The sequence below is a fragment of the Ovis aries genome, chromosome 1 (assembly GCF_016772045.2).
Source record: "Ovis aries strain OAR_USU_Benz2616 breed Rambouillet chromosome 1, ARS-UI_Ramb_v3.0, whole genome shotgun sequence".
Lineage (NCBI taxonomy): Eukaryota > Metazoa > Chordata > Mammalia > Artiodactyla > Bovidae > Ovis > Ovis aries.
Window position 1 is genome coordinate 87969938 of NC_056054.1, and position 24573 is coordinate 87994510.

At 39.3% G+C, this 24573-nt stretch overlaps 1 protein-coding gene across 3 annotated transcripts in view; it reads right to left on the reverse strand.

Annotated features, from left to right (window-relative positions):
* KCNA3 (potassium voltage-gated channel subfamily A member 3) overlaps positions 1–22688 on the reverse strand; it is a 28349-nt gene extending 5661 nt beyond the window's left edge. Inside the window, exons 1-3 of one of the 3 annotated variants that reach the window (XM_042252203.1) lie at positions 19178–22688; positions 17403–17466; positions 6–5638 (exon numbers count right to left, since the gene is read on the reverse strand). In XM_042252203.1, the coding sequence (XP_042108137.1) occupies positions 20813–22543 (1731 nt within the window). In that variant the 5' untranslated portion in view covers positions 22544–22688 and the 3' untranslated portion in view covers positions 6–5638; positions 17403–17466; positions 19178–20812. Of the gene's footprint in view, positions 1–5; positions 5639–17402; positions 17467–19177 lie in introns of those variants that run through there. The other 2 variants (XM_004023666.5, XM_060401436.1) reach the window with 2 other exon arrangements.
* Between the last annotated feature and the right edge of the window lie 1885 nt (positions 22689–24573).

Sequence of the window (24573 nt, forward strand, 5' to 3'; positions counted from 1 at the left end):
GAGTATTAGGAGTTTTTGGTATTTTATTGAATTCTGCACATAACATTTCCAATGAAAACACTTTAAATCCAATGACAGATTTATAAAAGAAATCAGATGAAAATATCACATAATTAACTCACAGGTATTTACTGTTATTTAGTTAACAGAAGGCCCAAAATTACTATGTCAGTAACATTACAGAACATGGCATAACAGTTTATTTTAACTTTACAATAATATGTGGTAAATTAACATAATTCAATGTCAAAGGAAGACAAATGTAGAAAAATATAAAATGTTTTGATCTTACATTTTATCAGAACTCCATTATTTATTATGTCATTGTTTAAGAATGACTATTATTTCATTCCATACAAAATAATACTTGTTTGACTTATCTGTTTGAGGAGGAGAACTAAACTTAAGGTTACAAAATTTTAAATTCTGATATGCTATAGTTTATATTTCATTTAATTATTCACAGTAACACTTCATTGCTAGTCAGTAAAAGTACAGAATGTATCACAGACTGTTGATTTACAAGGGAAAGCAATTCTAGTGTCTCTCTGTTATTTGAAAAAAGAATTAAAATGTAGCATTATGGCATTGATTAACACATGAATGTTCTTCATATTTGAACTGAGAAGTCATCAGATTTTAATTTTATCCAGGAAATTACTTCAGTGAATTTTTAAATATGTGTATCAACTTTACCATATATTTGAACAATGGCTAAATGTTAATAATCCTGTTGTCTAATACTTGATATCAATTCTTTTTGAACAGTTACAGGAAATAATGAGGTTTTCTTAAAAGAAAGGCAGTTTTTCTACTCACTCCCCATTCCCTGTCCTCCCCTAATCACAGAACACATTTGAGGAAAAACAATAAGCTGAAAATGGACAATATCGTGGGTCTTAGAGTATGCTTTCTCTGAATTAGAATGTCTGCAGTTTCTTGGGTTGATTATTCTTTCTTTGAACTGTTCATAAGTCAGTCATTATGATGGACTTTTTAAAAAGGAAATTAGAAAGGAGACCAGTGGAGAAAATAATTTTTCAGTCCAGCGTTTTGATATCATCTGGATTTAATGTCTGTAGTCAGAGTATGGGGACTTAAATATGTTTTAGATGGAAAATGTTTGGCTATCACCCTGTGGGGCGACTCTATTTTAGAAGCATTTAGAAAGGTCTGACAATAACAGCCACAGTGCCTTGTGAAATTTCCCAGTGTATCATTTGGAATTAAATTTTAGTTAAAGTCTTAAAGATCATGGCACTGGTAGGAAAGAAAAAACTTGACAGAGAATGAAAAGTGTAAAGAACGTGAAATGCAAAATCATTTGCTGCCCTTATGATCGTGGACAAGTCACGATCTTTCTAAACGTTGGTTGTTTAATCTCTAAACTTCAGCTAGTATTATTATTTTATAAGGATATTTTAAAGGTTAAATAAGATATGTGAATGATCTTTGCAAACTATAAGATAATGAACATGCATGAGACCTCTCTGTGAAAAAACTGAAGTGCTGTAGTTGTATTTGTTACTCTTATCTGCAAAATCACTTTCTATCTGCATAAGATTAAAAAATGGATTAAAACATTTAGCATATTACACAGAAATAATACGTACACTGTTTGCTTTCCCTTGTATGTGTAGAAACTTTTTAACAGAAACTATGTCATTTTATGGGATAACTTCAAAAATAGTCTATACAGTGCCTTTAATAGGATATTCCTATTTGGTTTATAATCATACAATTTTATGGCATTTAGGAAAAACAGTTCAACAGTTAGTTTTACATAAACTAAATATGTAACCTCCCCACCCCAAACCCAGTATAAGAGATCACACCATGGAAACATTTTACCAGAAGAGATACTACTATGGTTTGTTTCCATATGGTCAGTTCACAGATTGTTGTAAGATACACTATTAACACAATATGCTAGAACCACCATTTAGCAAATTTTATCAACTTTAAAAAAATGGTTGAATTACTTCTTACAAAGATTACTAACACAATCATATAAGACTCAGTTATAGCTAAAGTGAAAATTCAGATTCTCGTAACCAAAATGATCAGATTAAATGTTTTAATGAATTGGTCCACTAATCAAAACATACATTTCCTATTATGATAGAGGCCTTTAAAAACTGCCCCCTTTTCTGAATGGAAGGATATAAGACTATATTTTTGGACAGATAATCTCAGTATGACAAAATATTTCTGTATTATTCAAATGGACTATCATTTAAAGAATTTCCCTAGTGTCCATATTTTAGCGTCTTTCTATTCTAATCTCTTTCTACCATAAACCACCAACCAGAATATACTCTTCTTTTACAGTGGGTATACTTATTTCTTAGCTATGTTGTGCAAAACCTATAGCCTTTCATTTCCCCAACCATCCACTAAAGCCAAACAGAAGCGTTGGTTTATCCCTGAATTTTGTTTCGCACTCCTGAGCAAAATTAATTACAATATGGCTCTATCGAGCCTCTTTTGTATTCACAAAAATTTATAAAATTTTGTGACTATTATTTTAAATTACAGCCATTGTTTCTGGGGCCAAAAGGATATTAACTTATAAATGTGACAAAACCACACCTTACAATCAGCTACAGTTCACTGGGAACATATTCAATTTTGATTTGCTAAGTGTTTACTCAACTACAAAATTTTTTCATAAGGTTCACTTGAACAGACATTTCATTTAGATAATTAGCAACATTAGAGGATGAAATGATAAATCATAATAATTAAACCATGGTCAAAATAAAAATATTTACATGCCTTACGTCTTGCTGAGGTCGATTAGCAATATTGGAAATAATAACATTTGGATTTGCAGTCTGTTCAGTCCATGAGTAGAGATATGGCATCTAAGTGATTGGAGGGAGCGACATGGACATGTATATTACAGCAATCCTAAAACAATATAGAATACTCAAAAATGTAAAGAAACGTACAGATTACTAAAAGAAATTGGGGCTCAGAGAGGTAAAAGGAACTTTTCTAGGGTACATGAGAGTTATTGGTAGAGCCAAAATGAAAGCGCAGAGACACCTGCTCTACCAAACTGCGGCTTATGTGGAAATGATCAAGATTGTAAGGCAAACACTCCTATCCCTCCAACCTTTTCCCACCTTCTCCTACTCACATGGTTATAATGTTGAGTATGATAAAGCTCTGTTGCAGTTTTAGCATTCCATATATGATTTCAAATCACCTTAAATGTCAAATTAAATTAAAAAAAATAACCTCCCCTCCTTTCCAGGTACTTTATTAATCTGTTTTCATTCTGCAGAGTGAGTTTTTAATTTTTTCATGATCCCATTTAGAGACCAGTGACAATTCTTAGAGGAGAAAAAAAAAACCCCATATCCTTTCTCACAAGCAACTTGAAGAATGATATATTTATGACACTTTCAAGACTTAAATCTCATTTCAATTTATTCATTCTTTCAAAATACCTAATAAAATCTGAGTATTTAAGTCTGCTTCCAAGACTTTTCAAATGCATATAATGAGAATTTGGGGACTGGAAAGGCCTTTTGAGATTAACCCAGAACATCCATTTGCAATTAGGAAACTGAAGCCTGGCAATGGTACGTGATGCATTTAGGGTCCCACAGGCAGAAAGTGGGTAAGAATTCTGGTCTCCCAATATCTAGAGTAATACTATTTTTACTCCCCATTTAGTGAAACATATTTGCTATGACAGTTTCTTCATCTGGTACCATTCTGTGGTTTGATCTTAAAAGTACAGGTTTTGTCTTTATTTGAAACTGTAGCCTATAATAATGTGGATATGATATTAAACCTACTATAATGCTTAAGGTTGTGTCATTGGTATTTTACAAAGGTAGCTCCTGTGTCTTATTTTGGTAACACCTATTGATCTTTACCAAAACATCTGCATGTCTTAGACCTCCTATTAGGACAGTTGATTGGTTTGTTTCAGTCATCCCAATAGCTGACATGACCAGGCTGTGATCATCGGTTATGAGTTACTAAGGTGGTTGGAAATGGACTATTCTCTGGGCCAGTGTCTCTACTACATGGGCTAACACAGAACAAAAACACCTTGGTGGCTGTATTTTCATCTTAAAAACAAATTATCCAGATTGGAGGTGCACATAGCTCAAATCTGAGATAGTTGTCATTTTTTTACTTCAGTTTTTCCCAGAGTGATCTGGTCTCAAAGTTTTGACCACAGAAATTACCAGCAGATTGTGCAAATCATTGTAGACATTGCCTCAGAAGAAAGTTACCTGGATTGTATCTTCTATCTGTTTGTTTTACAGCTAGTAGGCATAAGATTGCTTCAGTTACTGATGCTTATACGTTAACAATGAAATCCATGACCCGTTTTTCCTTCTATGGGACATCATAAAGTATTATAATTTTGCCTTCCCTACCACAATATTTTGATAGTAATTGAAATTCTACAAGTGCTCTTAACTTAGCATTCTTATGTATTTAAATAACAGGAGATGGGAGTTTTATGCATTTGGTCACCATATTTTAGAAATGAAAAGAGTCTTCTTTATATTAAATGTTCACAGTTTGACTTTCTATAAGGCTTATTAAATAATATACAAATAGCTACCATTCTGCTGAAATGTCACAGTAAATACATTAATAATGGCACAGAAGTGAAATGTCCCCAAATGGGAAATCATTTTCATGATGTCCTAAGTTACTTTTCCAAATAAAACTTTGCTTTTCTTTTTTAACTGAAAAATTCCATTTCTAAAAGAATATAAAAATAGAAAATGAGTCAAGAAGCATTTTACAGCTATGATTTTTAAGGAAATTCTAAAAACAGTAGATCGAATATATTTTTAAGAATGTGCTTTGTCTCGCTACATCAAACACAGCATAAAAACTAAATTAAATGAGTATATTATATATGAACTGTTGAAAAGTATTAAGATAGATAACTTAAACATATAATAAGAACTAATATATTTTTTAAAGTTAAGCTTAGCTAGAACCTACCTACAAGACTAATTTGCAAATCTATCATTTTTGAATCAAAAAATAAAAGAATGTTTAATCAAGCAAGGCACATTTCTTTTAGGCAAGTCTGTCTTTAATACCATTCATCTGGGCACAGTGTAGACTTCACTTATTTACACATAATGGACTAGTTTCTATGAAAGCCTTTGGTACAAAACACACTTTCACAAATAAAGTTGTACATAGAAGATAACATTAATACATATCATGATTAAACACAGTCCAGTAATTAACTGAAAGAAGAGAACAGTATAATAAGTTGGCTTATTGGAAACAACCATTTAGGCTTTCTTTATCAGCAGTACTGATTAGTTTTTGGATGATTAAATATCATCAAAATGTCAAATGATACTTTGATATTTTTAATGTTCTTCTTTATCTCTTGGTCAATACCTTTTCAACTGCACACAATTTGAAGAGAATCCTCCAGCTTCAGAGCTGTTTCTTGTATATGAAGCATTTGCTAGAGACATGTTATTTAATGTCAACTGAAACTATGTGTTGGCAGACATATCACTGCTCATCAGCAATATAATCAACACTGTATTCATTGTTCTAGGCAATTTAAAAAGAGCATTCTACTGGTCAGTGCAGCTCTACAGTTCTTTATGTGGGGCTCTTCTGGTATCTGTTGGACAGAGTAAACACAATAATTTACTGTAATTTAGTTTTTAAAAAATTATATAGACTAGGTCAATATAAAATATTCTATTCATTGTACTTTTAAAAACTATTTACTGTTATCTTGAAAAGTTTGAGCAATTTAATTTACAAAATATATTAACTACATATTGAGTGCTTTTAATTTATGTAAGAAAAAGTTTCAGAGTATTCTAGAATTATAACTCCTGCCCCCACTTCTTAACATTGACCTCCAAATGTAGTCTAAACCAACATGATTGTTCTTTGAATAGGAAAATTTATATTCATCTTAAGAACCATCTGAAATGTACCAAGTGCCAACTGCTTTTTAGAAAAAGACATGTATCAATTTTCTCAATGTATTTTCAAGGGCTTGCTTCTTTTCTGTACATTCCACTGTAGTAATCTTCGAAGTGAATTGAAGTCTCATGCTCAGATAAATGTTATGACGAGGGGAAAAAGGAGACAGCAAAACAGTCTCAAAACTAGTGTTTTGATAACCATGTTCTAGGTACTAGAGACATAGTACCTAGAACTACAGATACTCTGTATGACCAATTATTACAAATAGCTTTCAAATCTACTGATCCTTTAAAATATGAACTCTGCCCCAGAATACTGGAGTGGGTTGCCTTTTCCTTCTCCAGGGGGAACTCTGCATAGTTGTATACTATTTTAAGAAAAAAAAATTAAGACAACAACCACCACTTAACCAGGGTTTCTGGAGAAGCAAGAAATTAAAGTTCAAGTTTATTGTTTTCTTCTCACCAACTACGAAAAAATTATTTGGAAATGCAGACAGTAAAGTGTTCCTTAAAAATAGCATAGAGCAGCACAACTGTCTTATTCATTGCTACATTCAGAATCTAGTATAGTGTCTGGCACACAAACACTTTATGTGCTGAGTGAATGAATAAATCCCTACTACTTCGTACAATGTAAATTGGATATATAATTTATTGTGAAACTTAGAAAGACAAAAACAGAAAATCCTATACCCAGCTTCAGGTTTCAATATGTGAATACTATCCATCATAATACATAGAGAAAACTGTTTCCCATATGTACTCTTGGTTTTAGCAGGTATCTCAAAATCAGTGATAAATGCTTAATGATGGCAATTTGGAATCTGAGTATGCTTTTCATGGAAGAATCATTCACTCACTGAACTACATGTTGTATGCCTACCATGCTGGGAAATTATCTAGTAAAAAGTCTTCCCTTTTTGGCTTGGATTATACTTGCTCATCCTTCATGAAAGAAGTAACTTCTTTTTAACGCTAGTCTTTAGTTAAAAAGTAAGAGTACATTCTTGCATCACAGTACACTTAATGTTCATTATAAAAGTTTGAAAATTGCAATGATCTACAAGTTACTGATGACTACTAATTACAAGAAAAGTAACATGATGATATAATAACCTTTTTATGTCCTCAGTGCCTAACTTCTGCTCAATGCCAGTGCAGCTTTGGCTATGTTGAGATTAAGCTATTCTTTTCTTGACACAGCCTTTTTATATAAGGGGCTGGGGCTTTCTTTAAGCTCATGAGTTAATACCTGCCTCAAGGCTCTTAGGATTAATAAGTCTGCAGGTGTGGAAGGAGTAGTAATTCAACAGAAACAAAAAAAAAAAAAAAGGGAAAAAGTAAAAGGGATATTTAGATGGTAATTATATTGTTTAGGGCTTCCCTGGAGGCTCAGATGGTAAAGTGTCTGCCTGCAATGTGGGAGACCTGGGTTCGATCCCTGGGTCGGGAAGATCCCCTGGAGAAGGAAATAGCCACCCACTCCAGTACTCTTGCCTAGAAAATTCCATGGATGGAGGAGCCTAGTGGGCTATAGTCCATGGGGTCGCAAAGAGTCAGACACGACTGAGTGACTTCACTTATATTGTTTATATTAGGAGCTAAGAAATGGGTTGAAGGACTTAGAAAAATGGACTTTGGCTTAAGTATCAAAATTACAAAAGAAAGAAAGGAAGTATAATAAAAAATGGAGACATAGTTGAAGCTATTTCACCAAATAAATGTTCTAACAAACAAAGCAAGAAAACAGGATAAGAACGGTCAAATATCAATAGTGACTGAAACTGTGCACAAGCTCCTGTGTCCTTGTCTTTTAAAGTAAAATGCTGACTCAAGAGTTAATGACTGGGGGCTTCACTGGTGGCTCAGTGGTAAAGAATCCACCGGCCAATGTGGAGACACGGGTTTGATCCCTTATCTCGGAAAGATCCGACATGCCGTGGAGCAACTAAGAGCATGTGCCACAACTACTGAACCTGTGCTCTAGAGCCCAGGAGCTTCAATTACTGGAGCCCCCATGCCCTACAGCCTGTGCTCCACAACAAAAGATGCTACCACAAGAAGCCCATGCACAGTAACTAGAGAAGAGCCCCCGCTCACCACAGCTAGGGAAAATCCCGTGCAGCAACAGAGACCCAACACAGCCTAAATAAATAAATAAAAATTTCAATAAAGAGTTAATGATTGGGAAATGTGAAGATGTAGAAACGAAGACCAGCCCTTGGGCCAGGAAATTGGTAACAATTTAGACTACAATTCTGCCACATAGCAGAATCTTTGAACACCCATTTCCCTGAAAGATATAGATAGAAGCCTGATACACATTCCTAAGTTGCTTTTACAGGAAGCAGACCCCCTCCAGATGAAAGCATTGACCACAAGAACACAGACCCTAGACTGGTTGAAACCAGAAAGCTGATGACGCTTGAAACTTTACCTGATGCCAATCAATCCAAGAACTGTGCATGAGCTGATCACGCTCTGCTCCTCGAACACTATAAGTCTTCTTACTACCCCCCGGGGGGGGGGTCACACAGACTTGAGGCACTAGCCTGCTGTGTCCCCATTTACATGGAAAAGCAATAAAAGCTACTCTTTTCTACTTCACCCAAAACTCTATCTCTGAGTTTCTATTCAGCACCGTGAACAGAGGCCAAATTTTGGCAACACTATCAAGCCTGTGAAAAAGTAATTAAGACTTCTGCCCAGACTGAAATGAATTCTTGAATGAAAACTCAGTATCTTGCCTCAAGAACCCCATGAACAGTATGAAAAGGCAAAAAGATATGACACTGGAGGATGAATTCCCCAGGTCGGTAGGTGTTCAATATGCTACTGGGGAAGAGCAGAGAAATAGCTCCAGAAAGAATGAAGCGGCAGGGCCAAAGCACAAATAATGCTCAGTTGTGGATGCGTATGGTGGTAAAAATAAAGTCTGATGATATAAATAAAAACACTGCATAGGAACCTGGAATGTTAGGTCCATGAATCAAGGTAAACTGGATGTGGTTAAGCAGATGGCAAGAGTGAACATCAACATTGTAGGAATTAGTGAACTAAAATGGACAGGAATGGGTGAATTTAATTCAGATGACCATTATATCTACTACTGAGGGCAAGAATCCCTTAGAGGAAATGGAGTAGCCGTCATAGTCAATGAAAGAATCTGAAAGGCAGTACTTGGGGAGAATCTCAAAAACAGTAGAATGATCTCAGTTCGTTTCCAAGGCAAACCATTCAACATCACAGTAATCCAAGTCTAAGGCCAATCACTAATGCCAAAGAAGCTTAAGTTGAACAGTTCTATGAAGACCGACAAGACTTTCTATATATAACCCCCGACCCTTGCCCCAAAAGATGTCCTTTATTCGCATGGGTGATGCGAATGCAAAAGTAGGAGGTCAAGAGATTCCTGAAGTAACGGCAAGTTTGGCCTTGCATTACCAAATGAAGCAGGGCAAAGCCGAACAGAGTTTGTTCAAGAGAACACACTCGTCATAGCAAACATCCTCTACCAACAACACAAGACATAGACATGGACAACACGGACAACCAACTACACATGGACATCACCAGATGGTCAGTGTCAAAATCAGACTAATGATATTCTTTGCAGCCAAAGATGGAGAAGCTCTATACAGTCAACAGAAACAAGATCTGGAGCTAACTGGCTTGGATCATGAGCTCCTTATTGTAAACTTCAGGCTTAAATGGAAGAAAGCAGGGAAAACCACTAGGCCACTCATGTATGACCTAAATCAAATTCTTTATGATTATACAGCAGAGGTGATGAATAGATTAAAGGGATTGGATCTGGTAGACAGAGTGCCTGAAGAAGTATTGACGGAGGTTCATGACACTGTATAGGAGGTAGTGACCAAAACTATTTCAAAGAAAAAGAAATGCAAGAAGGAAAGTGGTTGTCCAAGAAAGCCTTACAAATAGTTGAGAAAAGAAGAGAAGTGAAAGGCAAAGGAGAAAGGGAAAGATATACCCAACTGAGTGCAGAATTCCAGAGAATAGCAAGGAGAGATAATCAAATCTTCTTAAACGAACAATGCAAAGAAACAGAGGAAAACAATGGGAAAGAATGGGAAAGACTAGAGACCTCCTCAAGAAAACTGGAGATACTAAGGGAACATTTCATGCAAAGATGGGTACAATGAAGAAGAGAAACAGCAAGGACCTAACAGAAGCAGAAGAGATTAAGAAGACGTGGAAAGATTACACACAAGAACTATACAAAAAAGGTCTTAATGACCCGGATAACCACGATGGTGTGGTCACTTACCTAGAGGCCAGACATCCTGGAGTGTTAAGTCAGGTGAGCCTTTAGGAAGCATTACTATGAATAAAGCTAGTGGAAGTGATGGAATTTCAGCTTAGCTATTTCAAATACTAAAAGATGATGCTGTTAAAATGCTGTACTCAATATGTCAGCAAATTTGGAAAACTGAGCAGTGCCACAAGACTGGAAAAGGTCAGTTTTCATTCCATTCCTGAAGAAAGGCAATGCCAAAGAATGTTCAAACTACTATACAATTGTGCTCATTTCACATGTTGGCAAGGTAACAACGCTCAAAATCCTTCCAGGTAGGCTCCAACAGTATGTGAACCAAGAACTTCCAGATGTTCAAGCTGGATTCAGAAAAGGCAGAGGAACCAGAGATCAAATTGTCAACATTTGTCAAATCACAGAAAAAGAAAATGAATTCCAAAAAACCATCTACTTCTGTTTCATTCACTATGCTAAAGCTTCTGACTGTGTGGATCACAACAAACTGGAAAAGTTTTAAAGAGATGGGAATACCAGACCACCTTACTTGTCTCCTGAGAAACCTGTATGTGGGTCAAGAAGCAACAGTTAAAACCTGACATGGAACAACAGACTGGTTCAAAACTGGGAAAGGAATATGTCAAGGGTGTATTTGTTACCCTGCTTATTTAATGTATATACAGAGTACATCATGCGAAATGCTGGGCTAGATGAATCACAAGCTGGAATCAAGATTTCTGGGAGAAATATCTACAACCTCAGATATAAAGACCATACCACTCCAATGGGAGAAAGCAGCAAAGAGGAGCTAAAGAGCTTCTTAATGAGGGTGAAAGAGGAGAGTGACAAAGCTGGCTTAAAACTCGACATTCAAAAAACTAAGAGCATGGCATCTGGTTCCATCACTTCATGTCAAATAGAAGGGGAAAAAGTAGAAACAATGGCAGATTTTATTTTCTTGGGCTCCAAAATTGCTGTGGATGGTGACTGAAGCCATGAAATCAAATTCTTCATTGGAAGAAAAGTTATGGCAAATCTAGACAGTGTATTAAAAAGCAGAGACATCACTTTGCTGACAAAGGTCCATCTAGTCAAAGCTATAGTTTTCCAGTGGTCATGTACAGATATGAGAGCTGAACCATAAAGAAGGCTGAGCACTGAAGAATTGATGTTTTGGAACTGTGGGGCTGGAGAAGACCCTTACGAGTCCCTTGGACAACAAGGAGATCAAACCAGTTAATCCTAAAGGAATCAATCCTAAATATTCATTGGAAGGACTGATGCTGAAGTTGAAGCTCCAATACTTTGGCCATGCAAAGAGCTGACTCACTGGAAAAGACTCTGATGCTAGGAAAAATTGAGGGCAGGAGGAGAAGGGGGAGACAGAGGATGAGATGGTTGCATGGCGTCACCAATTCAATGGACATGAGTTTAAGCAAACTCAAGGAGATAGTGAAGGACAGGGAAGCAGGGAATGCTGCAGTCCATGGGTGGAAAAGTGACACAATTTGTATTTGATGAGGAAAAATTTGAAATCTTTCTGTAACATGGTTTTATGGACACTTGGTTTTCATGAGTTTATACTTTGACATCTACTGAATAACTTGGTGTTGGCTGCACAACAACCACCTCTACAAATTCTACCAACTAAGTGGTCATGAATTAGCCCCAAAGACTAGAAAGAGTTCTTGCTGAATTATGTATAGTTCTCTGATTGGCCTCTTTGAAATTATAGTCTTGGCAAGCAAAAAACTTTTTAACTCACTTAGTAATTAAAACTGGTAACGTGCCAAGATGTAGAACTTTGCCAAAAGTCTGAAAGTCATGAGAAAATGAGCCATGAGGTGTAAGCAATACTACTTAGAGCAGTATTTAGGCCTACTAAAAATAAATCTCCTCAAAACACATAAGTGAAAGTGAAGTCACTCAGTCGTGTCCGACTCTTTGCAACCCCATGGACTGTAGCCTATCAGGCTCCTCTGTACGTGGAATTTTTGAGGCAAGAGTGCTGGAGTGGATTGCCATTTCCTTCTCCAGGGGATCTTCCTGACCCAGGAATCGAACCTGGGTCTCCCACATTGTAGGCAGACGCTTTACCGTCTGAGCCACCTAGCTACAGAGTAATACAAATTGACCTTTCAAAATGAGTTAAAATGTTTGCAGGTATAAGGTTTATAGAATTTAGCCATGAAGCAATTCAAACACAGATTTTACTTGGAGAAATTGTTTCTGTCTATGGTTTTTAGTTGCTTACTACATTTTGAAATCTGACATATAGTCACTCTTGACTGATTTTAATTACAATTTTTAATAAAGGTAATAGATTAGTGACTTCCTCAAATACATATTGCTCTTCCTCAAATACACCAGGCATTTTGTTTTGTCCTGTATGGAAGAAGGCAGGAGGCATGGGCTTGGAGAGGGGGGTGGTGGTGGGAGGGATTGGGGAGGAGAAGGAAGCTCAGTTTTGGACATATTAAGTTTGAGATATCTATTAGTTATGCAAGTGGAGATGTCAAGTGGACAGTCAGAAATTCAATCTGGAGTTTAGGAGAGAAGGCCAAGTGGGAGATACAAATTTATGTATAGGTCATCTAAAACTATGAGAATTAGACTGAATGGAGAAGAAAAAGAGGTCTAAGGACTAAATCATGGCCCATGGGGTTCTGCAACATGAAGACCCAGGAGGGGTGCAGAAGAACCAGTAAAAGAGACTGAACAGGCAAGGCCAGAGAGGTAGGAAGAAAATTCAGTGTATCCTGCAAGTTAGATGAAACATTTCTTCCTAGGAGTGGGGATGTATTCTATAGGGCCAAATGCTTCTGACTGGTCAAATGAAGTGAGTCCTGAGAAATGGCCACTGGATACAGCTTCAGGAGGTCACCAGGACCCTAAACAGTATGATTTTGGTGAACTGGTAGGGGCGAAAGCCTGTCTGGAGAGAATGGGAAGGGATTAAATGGTAAACAAAGAGAGATACAGTCCCAACTCTTATATAGGAAATAGACACTAATTATATGACATAAATAAACTTAAAATTACAGCTATGTCAAGATAACATACTATAATAATTCATTCCAAGATATACTTTTCCAGATTTGAGCAGCTATGAAATTGGGATGTATCTCAAAATCTCTGGTACTTTCCCGTATAACTGGCAGTTTTTCTCTTCTTCTTCTTTTTTTTTTTTTTTTTTTAGTGGCATATAAAATAATGCTGGCTCTAGTAAAGAAGAGCACCTTAAATTTGATGAACTATACCATAACAGATGAATAGATAAGACCAGAGTCATGAGAGATAACTTGGAGAAGTATTGAAGTAAAGATAGAAGTGAATGGGGTGAGGAGAGAAGGAAGGGGCTAGCAGTGGGAACATTTGCAAAGATCCCCACTGCTTAAGGTAAAAGGAGAGCTTATTCTGTAACTGGAAGATCAGGGTTGTTGGAATACAACAGGGGAGGGGAGGAACACAGGTATAGGATAGGGCTAGATATTTGGGAGCCTGATGGACTACAATCTATGGGGTCACAAAGAGTCGGACATGACCGAGCATACACACAAGAGACCCTAAGAACAAGAAAAAGATCTTGAAAAAAATTTAAGCAGAGGCAGGTGATACAATTAGATTTGAGTCTCAGAAAGATCATTTTGGTTACCAGGTGGAGAAAGGGTCAGATTGGCCCCAGGAAATGTGGGAAGGCCAGATGAGAGACCTTCACACTTATCCAGGATAGAGATGATGGGAATGTGGACTAAAGTGGTGGTGGCAGTGGTATAGAAAAGTGGGGTTTTTTTAGAGACATTTAGGAGGTGAAATGACAGAACTCAGTGATAGACTGAATGTATTTACTTCTCTTTGAATTTATTACTACATTAATAGATACTGATACACTGAGACTACTTGGCAATAAATCTCCCTTTTGAAAGGCTTTACAAAATTAAAATGATTTTTAAATGTTTATGCTGCACATATGAATGAAAACAAATATTTTGGAAATTCATTAATTGTCAGAAAATGAATTAGACTTTAGATCTACAGATAAAAAGCATATACAGATAAAAATCATATAGGACGGGGTATAACTTCTGAAGAGGTGAAGTGTGTGCATGTAATAATCCCATGGGCTTTTCTTTCAAGTTAAATTAAATGCTTTAATTTAAGGAAATGTTTAAATGTATAAAAATAAGAACCGTAGAATTGTTAAAGGAGTTTAAAATAAACTTAACAGAGAACAACTGAAAGAGCAGTGCTGATGGCCCTCTAACACACAGGGGCAATGCTGACTTTCATTCTAAAGAGGTAATGGGGACTCTCCACAGAGATTCCCCAGAGCCTTTAAACCCTCAAGGAAGGGGTGAGGGGAGGCTGGGGGCTCATCAGAAGAGAAAAAGTATCTCTCCATTTCCTACCACCATGCTGGGGGCTATGATCCCTGGATCTGCAAAGTCAGAGCCCTGCATACACAGATTTATCCCTAACATTCTTTAGATAGGATGAAATGTGATCTTTTGTCTGCTTGAATGCTATCTGACTAACAATCAGAAAAATCCCAAGATTTATTTTTCCGGCAAGAGTTCCTATTTTGCGCTATTTAGGTTGCAGCAGTAATAAAATGGCTCCCAAGAAAATGATGGAGCCTCTTTTTCAGATCACTTCTTTAATGCATTTGATGGTTAATAGTGCAAAATCTGAAGTATAAGAAAAAACACATCCAGGACCAAAAAAAAAAAAAAAAAAGAGATCGAGAGAAGAGAAAAACCACAGAAAAGTAGACAAAATTCATTCATAGCATCACTGAAAACTAAGACAAATATCTGAAATGCTCTAACCTAAATCATTTAAAGAATACTATTATCATGTATGATATGGCAATTGCCATTTTCAGGCAGGAGGCTTGGGGCTGAGTCACAACCATACAGTTTGGGCTCTGTGTGGTTTCCTCTCCTTTCTGTCTTCTTAGATTTGCTTTCTCTCAGACTATCAACCATTTACAGCAGGTTATTTAAAAAAAAAGTGATTTATTATATATAAAATTACTAAATGAAATGTAGGAAATTAGTAATTTTAAAAATTTTGTATCGGGGTATAGCTGATAGTTTTAGGTGAACAATGAAGGGAATCAGTCATACATATACATGTATCCATTCTCCCCCAAACACCATTCCCATCCAGACTGCCACATAATATTGAGCAGAGTTCCATTTGCTACACAGTAGGTCCTTGTTGGTTACTCATGTTAAATATGGCAGTGTGTACCTACCCACCCCAAACTCCCTAACTCCCTCCCCTGAGCCATCAAAATCTTGTTTTTAAGTCTGTGAGTCTGCTTCTATTTTGTATATAAGTTCATTTGTATAATTTCTTTTCAGATTCCACACATAAGGGATGTCATATGATACTTCTCTCTCTGACTTCACTCAGCATGACATTCTCTAGGACTATCCATGTCACTGCAAACGGCATTAGGAAATTAGTTTTAAAGCAATAGTTTTATCCTCCTTAGTTTAAAAGGCCAAATACAAAACAGGAAGAAAAAAAATCCCACCCTAAAATGCAATCTCTAAACATCCTCTTCCCCATTCTTATGCTCCTCACTTCTATCTCAGTGTTTGCATGAGTCTTCAGACTGAGGGCACATGTGCTTTTTTGCATTTCTTAGTGTGAGGGATTAGCACTTCTATTCACAGCTGAGAGATGGAAAGGTCTTGGAACTGCTGTAGAAAATGTTGAAATTTTAAATGTATAGGAAGTCAGGAAATTCTAGTTATGGTTCTCAAAAGAACAGACTACTAGAATATAGTATATATATTGGATTTATGTACAATCAGCAAAGCAATTACTTGAGTATGTTATATGCCAAAGAGGCAAACAATAAGTTTTATGTAAATGAACCATAACTTTAAATTTCTTCATACTGTGCATTTAAAATTTCAATCCCCAAATTTTATTTCAAAGTTGAGAAATAATTAATGTAACACTCCTCTTATGTGTAGCCATTTGTGATTATATCACCTTAGTTGGTGGGTATTTAAGTTTGCTATAATATCTGTTTAAAACACCATATAAAAAATAAAATAATGCTATTGTTTTTATCTCTGGATTCTCTAGCTGTAGGGTATATATATTTTTCCCAGGGTGCTGATGGATATGCACTGATCCAGTCACATCTCCTCCCATGAATCTCTTGCACATACAGGCATAGGTATACCTTTCAACATCCAGGACATGCAACTGAGCTCAGTGAAGTCTATGGTTCAACAAAGTTAACTAGCATGTGTAAACTGAGGCTCCTTAGCATTCTGCTCTAAGCCCAATTCACTATCCAATTTCATTTTGTAAATGCCTTAGGACCTTGAGGAAGGGGCTACAATTATTATGTAGGACACAGCTATATCTTGATTTTTTTTTTTCAGCACAGATGTTCTTAAAGAGTCATGGAGTGGTTAAGTAAGGCAATAAATAATGTCAAATTTCAGTGAAAATGGCAGTCTCCTTCTGGTTTCCCTGCGTTTGTTCTATGTAATTTCTCCTTTCTTAACAAGGGAGAGTCAAAATGTTTATACTACTTTTTGGCATGGTTCTTCAGTAGTCCAATTAAAGAATGAGAAGATAGAAAAATAATAATCTGCATAATACTATCATCTATTGTAGAGTAAAACACATAAAAATAGGAAATTAATCTTAAACCTGAAAAATACCCATTATCCATTGGATAATGTCCTAATAACCATTGTATCACTACCAAGACCGATTAAATTAATATTAAATCTAGATAAATCAATCAGGTAAGAAAATAATCTTTTATCACTAGAAGAGTCAATCTCTTCATCTGATTTAAATACCATATTTGGTTCCTATGGTTAAAAATATTTGATAGTTTAAAAAGGGTTAATTTTCAGTACACTGAATGATTAGGTTTCTGGGGCTATGATCTTTCCATGAATCCATTAATTAGTAACATGGGCTGAAGTCAAATCTAAAAGTATAAGCAATTTATTCTCTCAGTCTCTTTCAAGTCATTCAGTAAAAGGAACATGGGTTTTGGGGCCACAGTGACTAGCTTTAAATCATGCTAGATCTCTTGCTAGCTGTAAAGTCTTGGGTAAATCACTTAGCCTTAACCATCTTTTTTTTTACCCTCCTAAGATAGGGTTAATAATACCACTTACCTTGCAGAGTTGAGAAGTGTTCTGGATGTGACTGACCCTTATCAGATTGCAATTATTACTGTTACTATAGAAAGTAAATAGTAAGACACTGATTATGTTTTTCACACCATTCACAAGGCTCACAGGTATAATGCCTGTGAGTAATGATCCCAATAACAATGTAATCTCTTAGCAAATAATGTAATAATAATATAAAATAATATAATGTAATGTAATCTCTTGGCAAAATCTCTGACACAATATACCTGTATTAACATTTAATATTTACAACAACCCTATGAGGTATTATTTATTATATTTATTGTACAAATAAGGAAACTGAGGCACAGAGAGATTACATAATTTGCTCAAGGTCATACAGTAGAGTCAGGATTCAAACTCTGGCAATATGACTGCAGAACTTATGCTATAAATCACTTCATTAAAAACCTGAAAACAACATTATTGTAAGATAATGGCCATTCACTCATCAAATATGTACTGAATACAAACACAATGCTACATTTGGTGCGGGGCACTAGAGTCCAAAACTTTGTCAGGACTACGGAACCTATAACCTTCAAGGAGCTTACAATATGGCGACCAGAAGCAATAATACTACCTTAAAGTCATGACTCAAAAGCCATATTTTTCTGGCTAAAAAAAAAAGTCTTCTTTGTATTACTGTTATTTAAAAGCCATACAATTCCAAAATTATAGCATAACCATAATTTACTTATAGAACTATCAGGGTTTCTATATCTTCTGAATAACTGTGAATAAAATTGTCACTGCACTTCATTTATCTTTATGCTTACATCTTTTAAGAACAGACACAAAAATTATTCTTATGTAATGACTGTTGTGTGTCTAACATATCACCACCAAAATGGGTCATAAGAAGAATTTCTGGTCATTAAAAATATCAAACGTTTGGTCAAAAGGTGTATCAATGTTAAAGGCTCAAATAAGTAGCAAAGGGAACTAGATAAAGGAGTTTTATTTCAAAGCTTATATATAAGAGCAATGACTCTATGACCAGGTACACAGATTTCCTGCTTTCTTTTTTTTTTTTGTCTTTCCTTTGCTCTTTCCCCCTTATAGTTTTAATCATTATTTTTCACTCTCTCAAATGCACAAATAATAAAGTAAGTAGGTTTCTGACTACCTGAAAATATTTTATGAGCTTTAAAAATAGGGTTACTCTCATTTACCCTAGGATAAAAGAGTTAAACCTATCAATCCAAAAAGCAATTGTGGATAATGTATAATGTATAATTTATATAATGTATATAAAATAACATGATTTATATAATGTGTATAAAATAACATGTTAAAATAAAATGTTACCCTTCTTGCAATTTTATCCATCTTTGTTTTGAGAACGGTACTACTTCATACTACTACATAATTATGTAAATAAAATCAGACCAATAATTTAACAGCAGGTCTGCCTTTTACCCTGTTTTCATGGGAAACAGCTTGTTCAGAAGCCAAGGAGGTTAGTAAAAGGAACAGAGTCATTTTCAGCTCAGTTTGGGTGAAGGTTATTCTGAAGAGAAATTACTTTTTTCCCCATTTTTTTTTTTTTTGCAATAAACAATAGAAACCAAACAATTGTTGGCAACCTGGACATCAAACAGAAAAAGTATTATAAATGATCTTCAAAAGGCACCTAGCCTGTAATAAATATAGACCTATTGATTTTGCAAGTGAGCACAAATCTAGATATGAATGGCATCCCCCTGGTTCCCTGTAGAAAAAGAGAGTGTCCCAGTAGCCCACACAGTGCTCACCTGATGCTGTCTGTCTTCTGGCCACCCCTGGCACATGGCTGAAACTTGCAGGTATTTCCCCAACGTTTGGTTACTTCCTGGGACTCCTTTTCACTGATTGTCTGCAATTCCCTCAGTTAAAAGCATGCATCCTTTATACTTTTCAAATATATTTAGTTTTTCAAGGGCTGTGATGGTGAGTGTTGTTGTGGGATCTGGATACTTTTTTTTTTTTAAGAGGAAGTCTGAAGGTTCCTTGTAGTAAAGTTTCAGGTATACTGATTGAACATTTCATTTGCTTATGTGCAGAATGCTTTTACATTTGCTTTTTAATTTCATTTGTTGGCTTGAAACTTCTTGGGGAAAGAAAACAGTAGAGAAGCATCTTTCAAAATGATTGCCCAATTACTGGCATTTCATTCAAATCATGGCCTATTGTGTATGTTTAACATTCCAATGACGACATTTTCCTTTTCGATTCAGTCAGTATGGGATGACATCAGTGATTTTTAAAATTTTTTTGTAGTACAAATAAGCATTTTGTGATTCATTTCACCGCCTCGAATCCTCAGACTTAACTATTTGTGCGGTTTATTCAAACAGTGGTTTTCCTTGTGAAATCATGTAAGGAAGAACCATCTGGAAAGGTTACCGTGGAAACGGCTGGGGCTAAGGGGTGGGGCTAGAGAGCAAGAGATGCCATGACGACCTTTTTCGGGTTTCCCGGGAAACAAGGGTTGCTATGGGAACTGCATCAGTCAGGTCCGAATTAGTAACTTCCGCTGGAAGGAGTGTCTGCCACTTTAATCTTCTTGTGATACTGCAGAGGCTTATCTCTCAGACACATTAGGAAAAATTTTTTTGTTTCTCTAAGCAGCGCTGAAAACATCTGTTTCTAGACTCTGATAGATACTAGCTGGAATGCACACAGTTTCACAGGAATCTGTTACTCTAATACTTTCAAAAGGTTTAACAAGCCCCAAAGAGTTAAACTAATTAGATTGGGACATTTTAGGCATTTCCCTTAGTCCGAAGTTCCAGAGATCCTTAAAATTCCAGGGGGGAAGAGTCCAAATAGAAATTCCAGTTGAAAACCAAATAAATTTATGGTGGGTTTACAAGTCATTGTTCTAAATAGACTTTTCATTCAAATATCCACAGTGTTGGCAATTCAACTAAATATTCAAGTGTTGAAGGGTCCATCAAACTGAAGCATCCTTTAAGTCTATTCCTGCTTTACTTAGTAAAGAAACAACTCCCTGTCGATTCTGAGGTTAAACAGTTATTCTAACTGCTCTTCAGTTTCATTTCCTCCCAGGATGTACAGTTTGGGTTTTTTTTTTTTTTTGGTTGGTTTTTGCTTTTTTCTTACAGAGCGTGTGCTAAAAATCAAGTTTAAAGTAAGTTTGTTGCCGATATATGAAGAGAGGGAGAGAGGGGTTAAATAAAGGAGAGCTGAGAGAATGCAGCCCACTTGCAAAGCAGACACCTGTTTCAGTATGAAGCAGTAGGGAGAGGGAGAATGAAGTGTGCGTTCCACTTCTTCATGTCCTTTCCTTGATGAATGGTCTGAAAATGTATAAAACAAGGGCATACACAGACCAAGGGGGCACGTTCCACACAATACTGAGCACAGCATGTCACTTGTTTCATATATTAAACATCGGTAAATATCTTTTTGATGTTGACACAGGAGTTGGGATTATTGTTCGTGGTGCAGGTGGCCATGGAATTGCCTGTTTTGAAGGGTGGCTGGGGGAAAGCGCTATGGTTCATACCCCCCTCTTCGATCACCATATACTCCGACTTACTCAGAGTGGAGTTACTCCTTGCTTTCCGGAGCTCTTCAGCTGAAGGGGAGAGATGCTGGCAACTTCCCACGTGCAAGTACTGGGCTTGCTCTTCCCCCTCTGTCTCCCGGTGGTAGAAGTAATTGAAGTTGGAAACAATTACAGGGACTGGCAAAGCAATGGTCAAGACACCTGCGATGGCACAGAGTGACCCCACAATCTTGCCCCCTATGGTCACTGGGTGCATGTCACCATAACCTACTGTTGTCATGGTTACCACAGCCCACCAGAAGGCATCCGGAATACTGCTAAAACCTGAAGTGGGGTCGTCCGCCTCGGCAAAGTAGACAGCGCTGGAGAAGAGGATGACGCCGATGAAAAGGAAGAAGATGAGCAGCCCCAGCTCCCGCATGGAAGCCTTCAGCGTCTGCCCCAGGATCTGCAGCCCCTTGGAGTGGCGGGAGAGCTTGAAGATGCGGAAGACCCTCACCAGGCGGATGACTCTCAGGATGGCCAGGGACATGGCTTGCTGTCCATTGCCCTGTCGCTCAGCTAGCTCAGTGCCTAGAGTGATGAAATAAGGGATGATGGCCACGATGTCTATCAGGTTCATGATATTTCGCGAGAAGGTAGCTTTGCTGGGGCAAGCGAAGAACCGCACCAGCAGCTCAAAGGAGAACCAGATGATGCACAAAGTCTCCACCACGAAGAAGGGATCCGAGAAGCTGGAGGCTCCCGCGGGGCCCCCCGACGTGCTGTTACTGGCCGCTTCGAACAGCTCCTGCGACGGCGACGCGGTGTAGTACTTCTCGTCGCGGAACTCAGGCAGCGTCTCCAGGCAGAAGATGACGATGGAGATGAGGATGACGAGCACGGACACGATGGCGATGCCCCGGGCCGGCCCGGAGCTCTCCGGGTACTCGAAGAGCAGCCACACCTGGCGCTGGAAATCGCGGCGGGGCAGGGGCCGCTCTTCCTCCCGCAGGAAGCCCTCGTCCTCGCGGAACTTCTCCATGGCCTCCTCGCCCAGTTGGTAGAAGCGGATCTCCTCGGAAAAGATTTCGATGGGCACATTGACAGGCCGGCGGATTCGACCCCCAGACTGATAGTAGTAGAGGATGGCGTCGAAGCTGGGCCGGTTGCGGTCGAAGAAGTACTCGTTGCGGAGCGGGTCGAAGTACCTCATGCGCCGCTTGGGGTCGCCCAGCAGCGTCTCCGGGAACTGGCAGAGGGTCTTGAGCTGCGTCTCGAAGCGGAGCCCCGAGATGTTGATGACCACTCGCTCCCCGCAGCAGTCCTGCTCGCCGGCGGCCGGCAGCGCGGGCGGCAGCGGCTCGTACCGGTCGCAGCCGCCGCCGCCACCGCAGCCACCCTGAGGCGGGTCCCCGCCGCCGTCGGCCGCCTCCGGCTCCAGCAGGTGGTCCCCGGGCACCACCGTCATGTCGGGCGGCAGCTCGGAGCCCGCGGCGGGCTCGGCGTGGCCGGGGTTCACCAGCGTGTGGGCGCCGCCGCCGCTCGCGGGCTGCTGCGGAGGGTGGGCGCGCTGGCGGGCGGAGGGCTGCGGCGGCGAGCTCAGGAGGCTGAGGTGCTCGTCCATGCGGCGGCGAGAGGCGGCGGCGGCGCGGGGCCGGCCGGCTCCTCCTCGCGCTCCCCGCCCCTCCACCGCCCCCGCCTCCCGCCGAGCCCGCCGCCTGTTGCTGAGCTGCAGCCTCGGCCGCCGCCGCGAGGCTCGGTCTGGGTCTGGCGCGGTCCGCGCGGCTCCTCAGAGGAGACGCCTCCTCAGCCCGCCTCCTCCCTCCCCCGCGGGGCGCGCGCCCGCCCCTCCGCGTCCCCTCCGGATTCCGGCCCTCGGCGCGCGCGCGCGCCCCACCCCCCGAAAGCCTCCCGGCGCAGCCCCTCCCCGCCGGTCTGGGTCGCCCGAGCGCTCACATGTTGCACGCCCCTCGCCCCGCCAAGGCAGCCCTTCTCCGCACCCCTTTCGCCCCGAGGCCGTGTCCCAATCTCGGGACTTACCCATTTCGCCCCGCACGCGCCACCTGGGTGGGCGGGAGGAAGCAGCCTCCGCGGGGCCGAGGTGGTCAAAGGAGGAGGCAGGCTGGGAGCGCAGGACCGCGGCTTGCTCTGGGCTGCCGCGTTATCCAGGGAGGGAGTGGCAGGTCAGGTGGGCGCCTAGGACAAGAGGTAAGCCGGGTGCCCACTTGAGGGTGAAAGAGCTCCAGACCGGGAGGGATAATTAAGCTTTTGTTTGGTTGAAAAGGCCAGCGGAGTAATGGGAGTTTCGCACCCGGAGTCTGAAGAAGATGGTCATTAAGACATTCGGAGACTTTGCTTCTGCAGTGAATAGTTGACACTACCTTTGGTAGCTGAGATTTTAGCCATGAGGAAGAATCGAGGACCGAATTCGGTTTGGCGAGGGCAGCCTGGTCACTCCAATCCAGTAAGATTTCCTATCCGTGCGAATATGAGAGGAAAACGAGAAAGGAAATTCACAGCTCAAGTCCGTAGTGGGAGGGGCGTAAGCCAGACCCTCTGCTTGGGGAATTTGCCACGCTCTAGTTGTTAAACTAGGACAACAATCATCCCGCAACGTGTATCTCTGTTGCTTGATTTTAGCCTGGAGATAATGACTTACAGTTCTCCCCTTTGAACATAAACTATTTCTCCAAATGGTTGTGGGCACACTGAACACAATTTCTGTTTCCAGACATTTCAGCAACTTCAATTTAGAGTCAACTTAAAAATGTGTTTTCCATGGTATTATTCAAATCATTTACAAAAGAGGAACTGTTATGTAGACAGTTCCCTCATCTGACAATTCAACTTGAAGTAAGCGTGATTTGCGGTCATTGCTTTCCATATCATTCTCAAGTGTGAGTTTCTCTAGAGCACAGCCAGGTCTTCAGTTCAGTTCAGTCGCTCAGTTGTGTACGACTCTTGGCGACCGCATGAACTGCAGCACGCCAGGCCTCCCTGTCCATCACGAACTCCCTGTCCATCACCCTGTCCATCACCAACTCCCGGAGTTCACCCAAACCCATGTCCATCGAGTCAGTGATGCCACCCAATCATCTCATCCTCTGTCGTCCCCTTCTCCTCCTGCCCTCAATCTTTCCCAGCATCAGGGTCTTTTCAAATGAGTCAGCTCTTCGCCAGATCTTACCCAATTTTATATTCCTGGAAACTATGAAAGTCCCTGATAAACAGTAGGAATTCAGGTTACTTTTGTTGTACTGAATTTCCCTACAAGTGATGCTTTGTCTTTCTATCTGCTCTGAGCCCTGGATCACTGGGTTTCCTGGGATGAGGGGTGGGGAGAAACTGAGCTCCCAGCACAGCACATTCTTCAGTTACTCCACAGGGTTTCCGCCTCTGCCTCTTCTGAGTACAAGTAACACCCCTGTTCTTTACTGTCTTTTTATCTTCCATGTCACTTCCAGGTCAGTACCAGGCACTGCAGGCAGTAACATGTTAAAAGTAGACAACCATGTAAAATACTCTCTCACAAGACTAAAACACTGTATTTGAACTGGTAATACAGTTGAGTAGCAGTATAATCAATCATTCATATATTTAAATCTAAGAATAAGACAGATGACTTACTGCAAGGATGGCTTGTAGAAAGGCAAA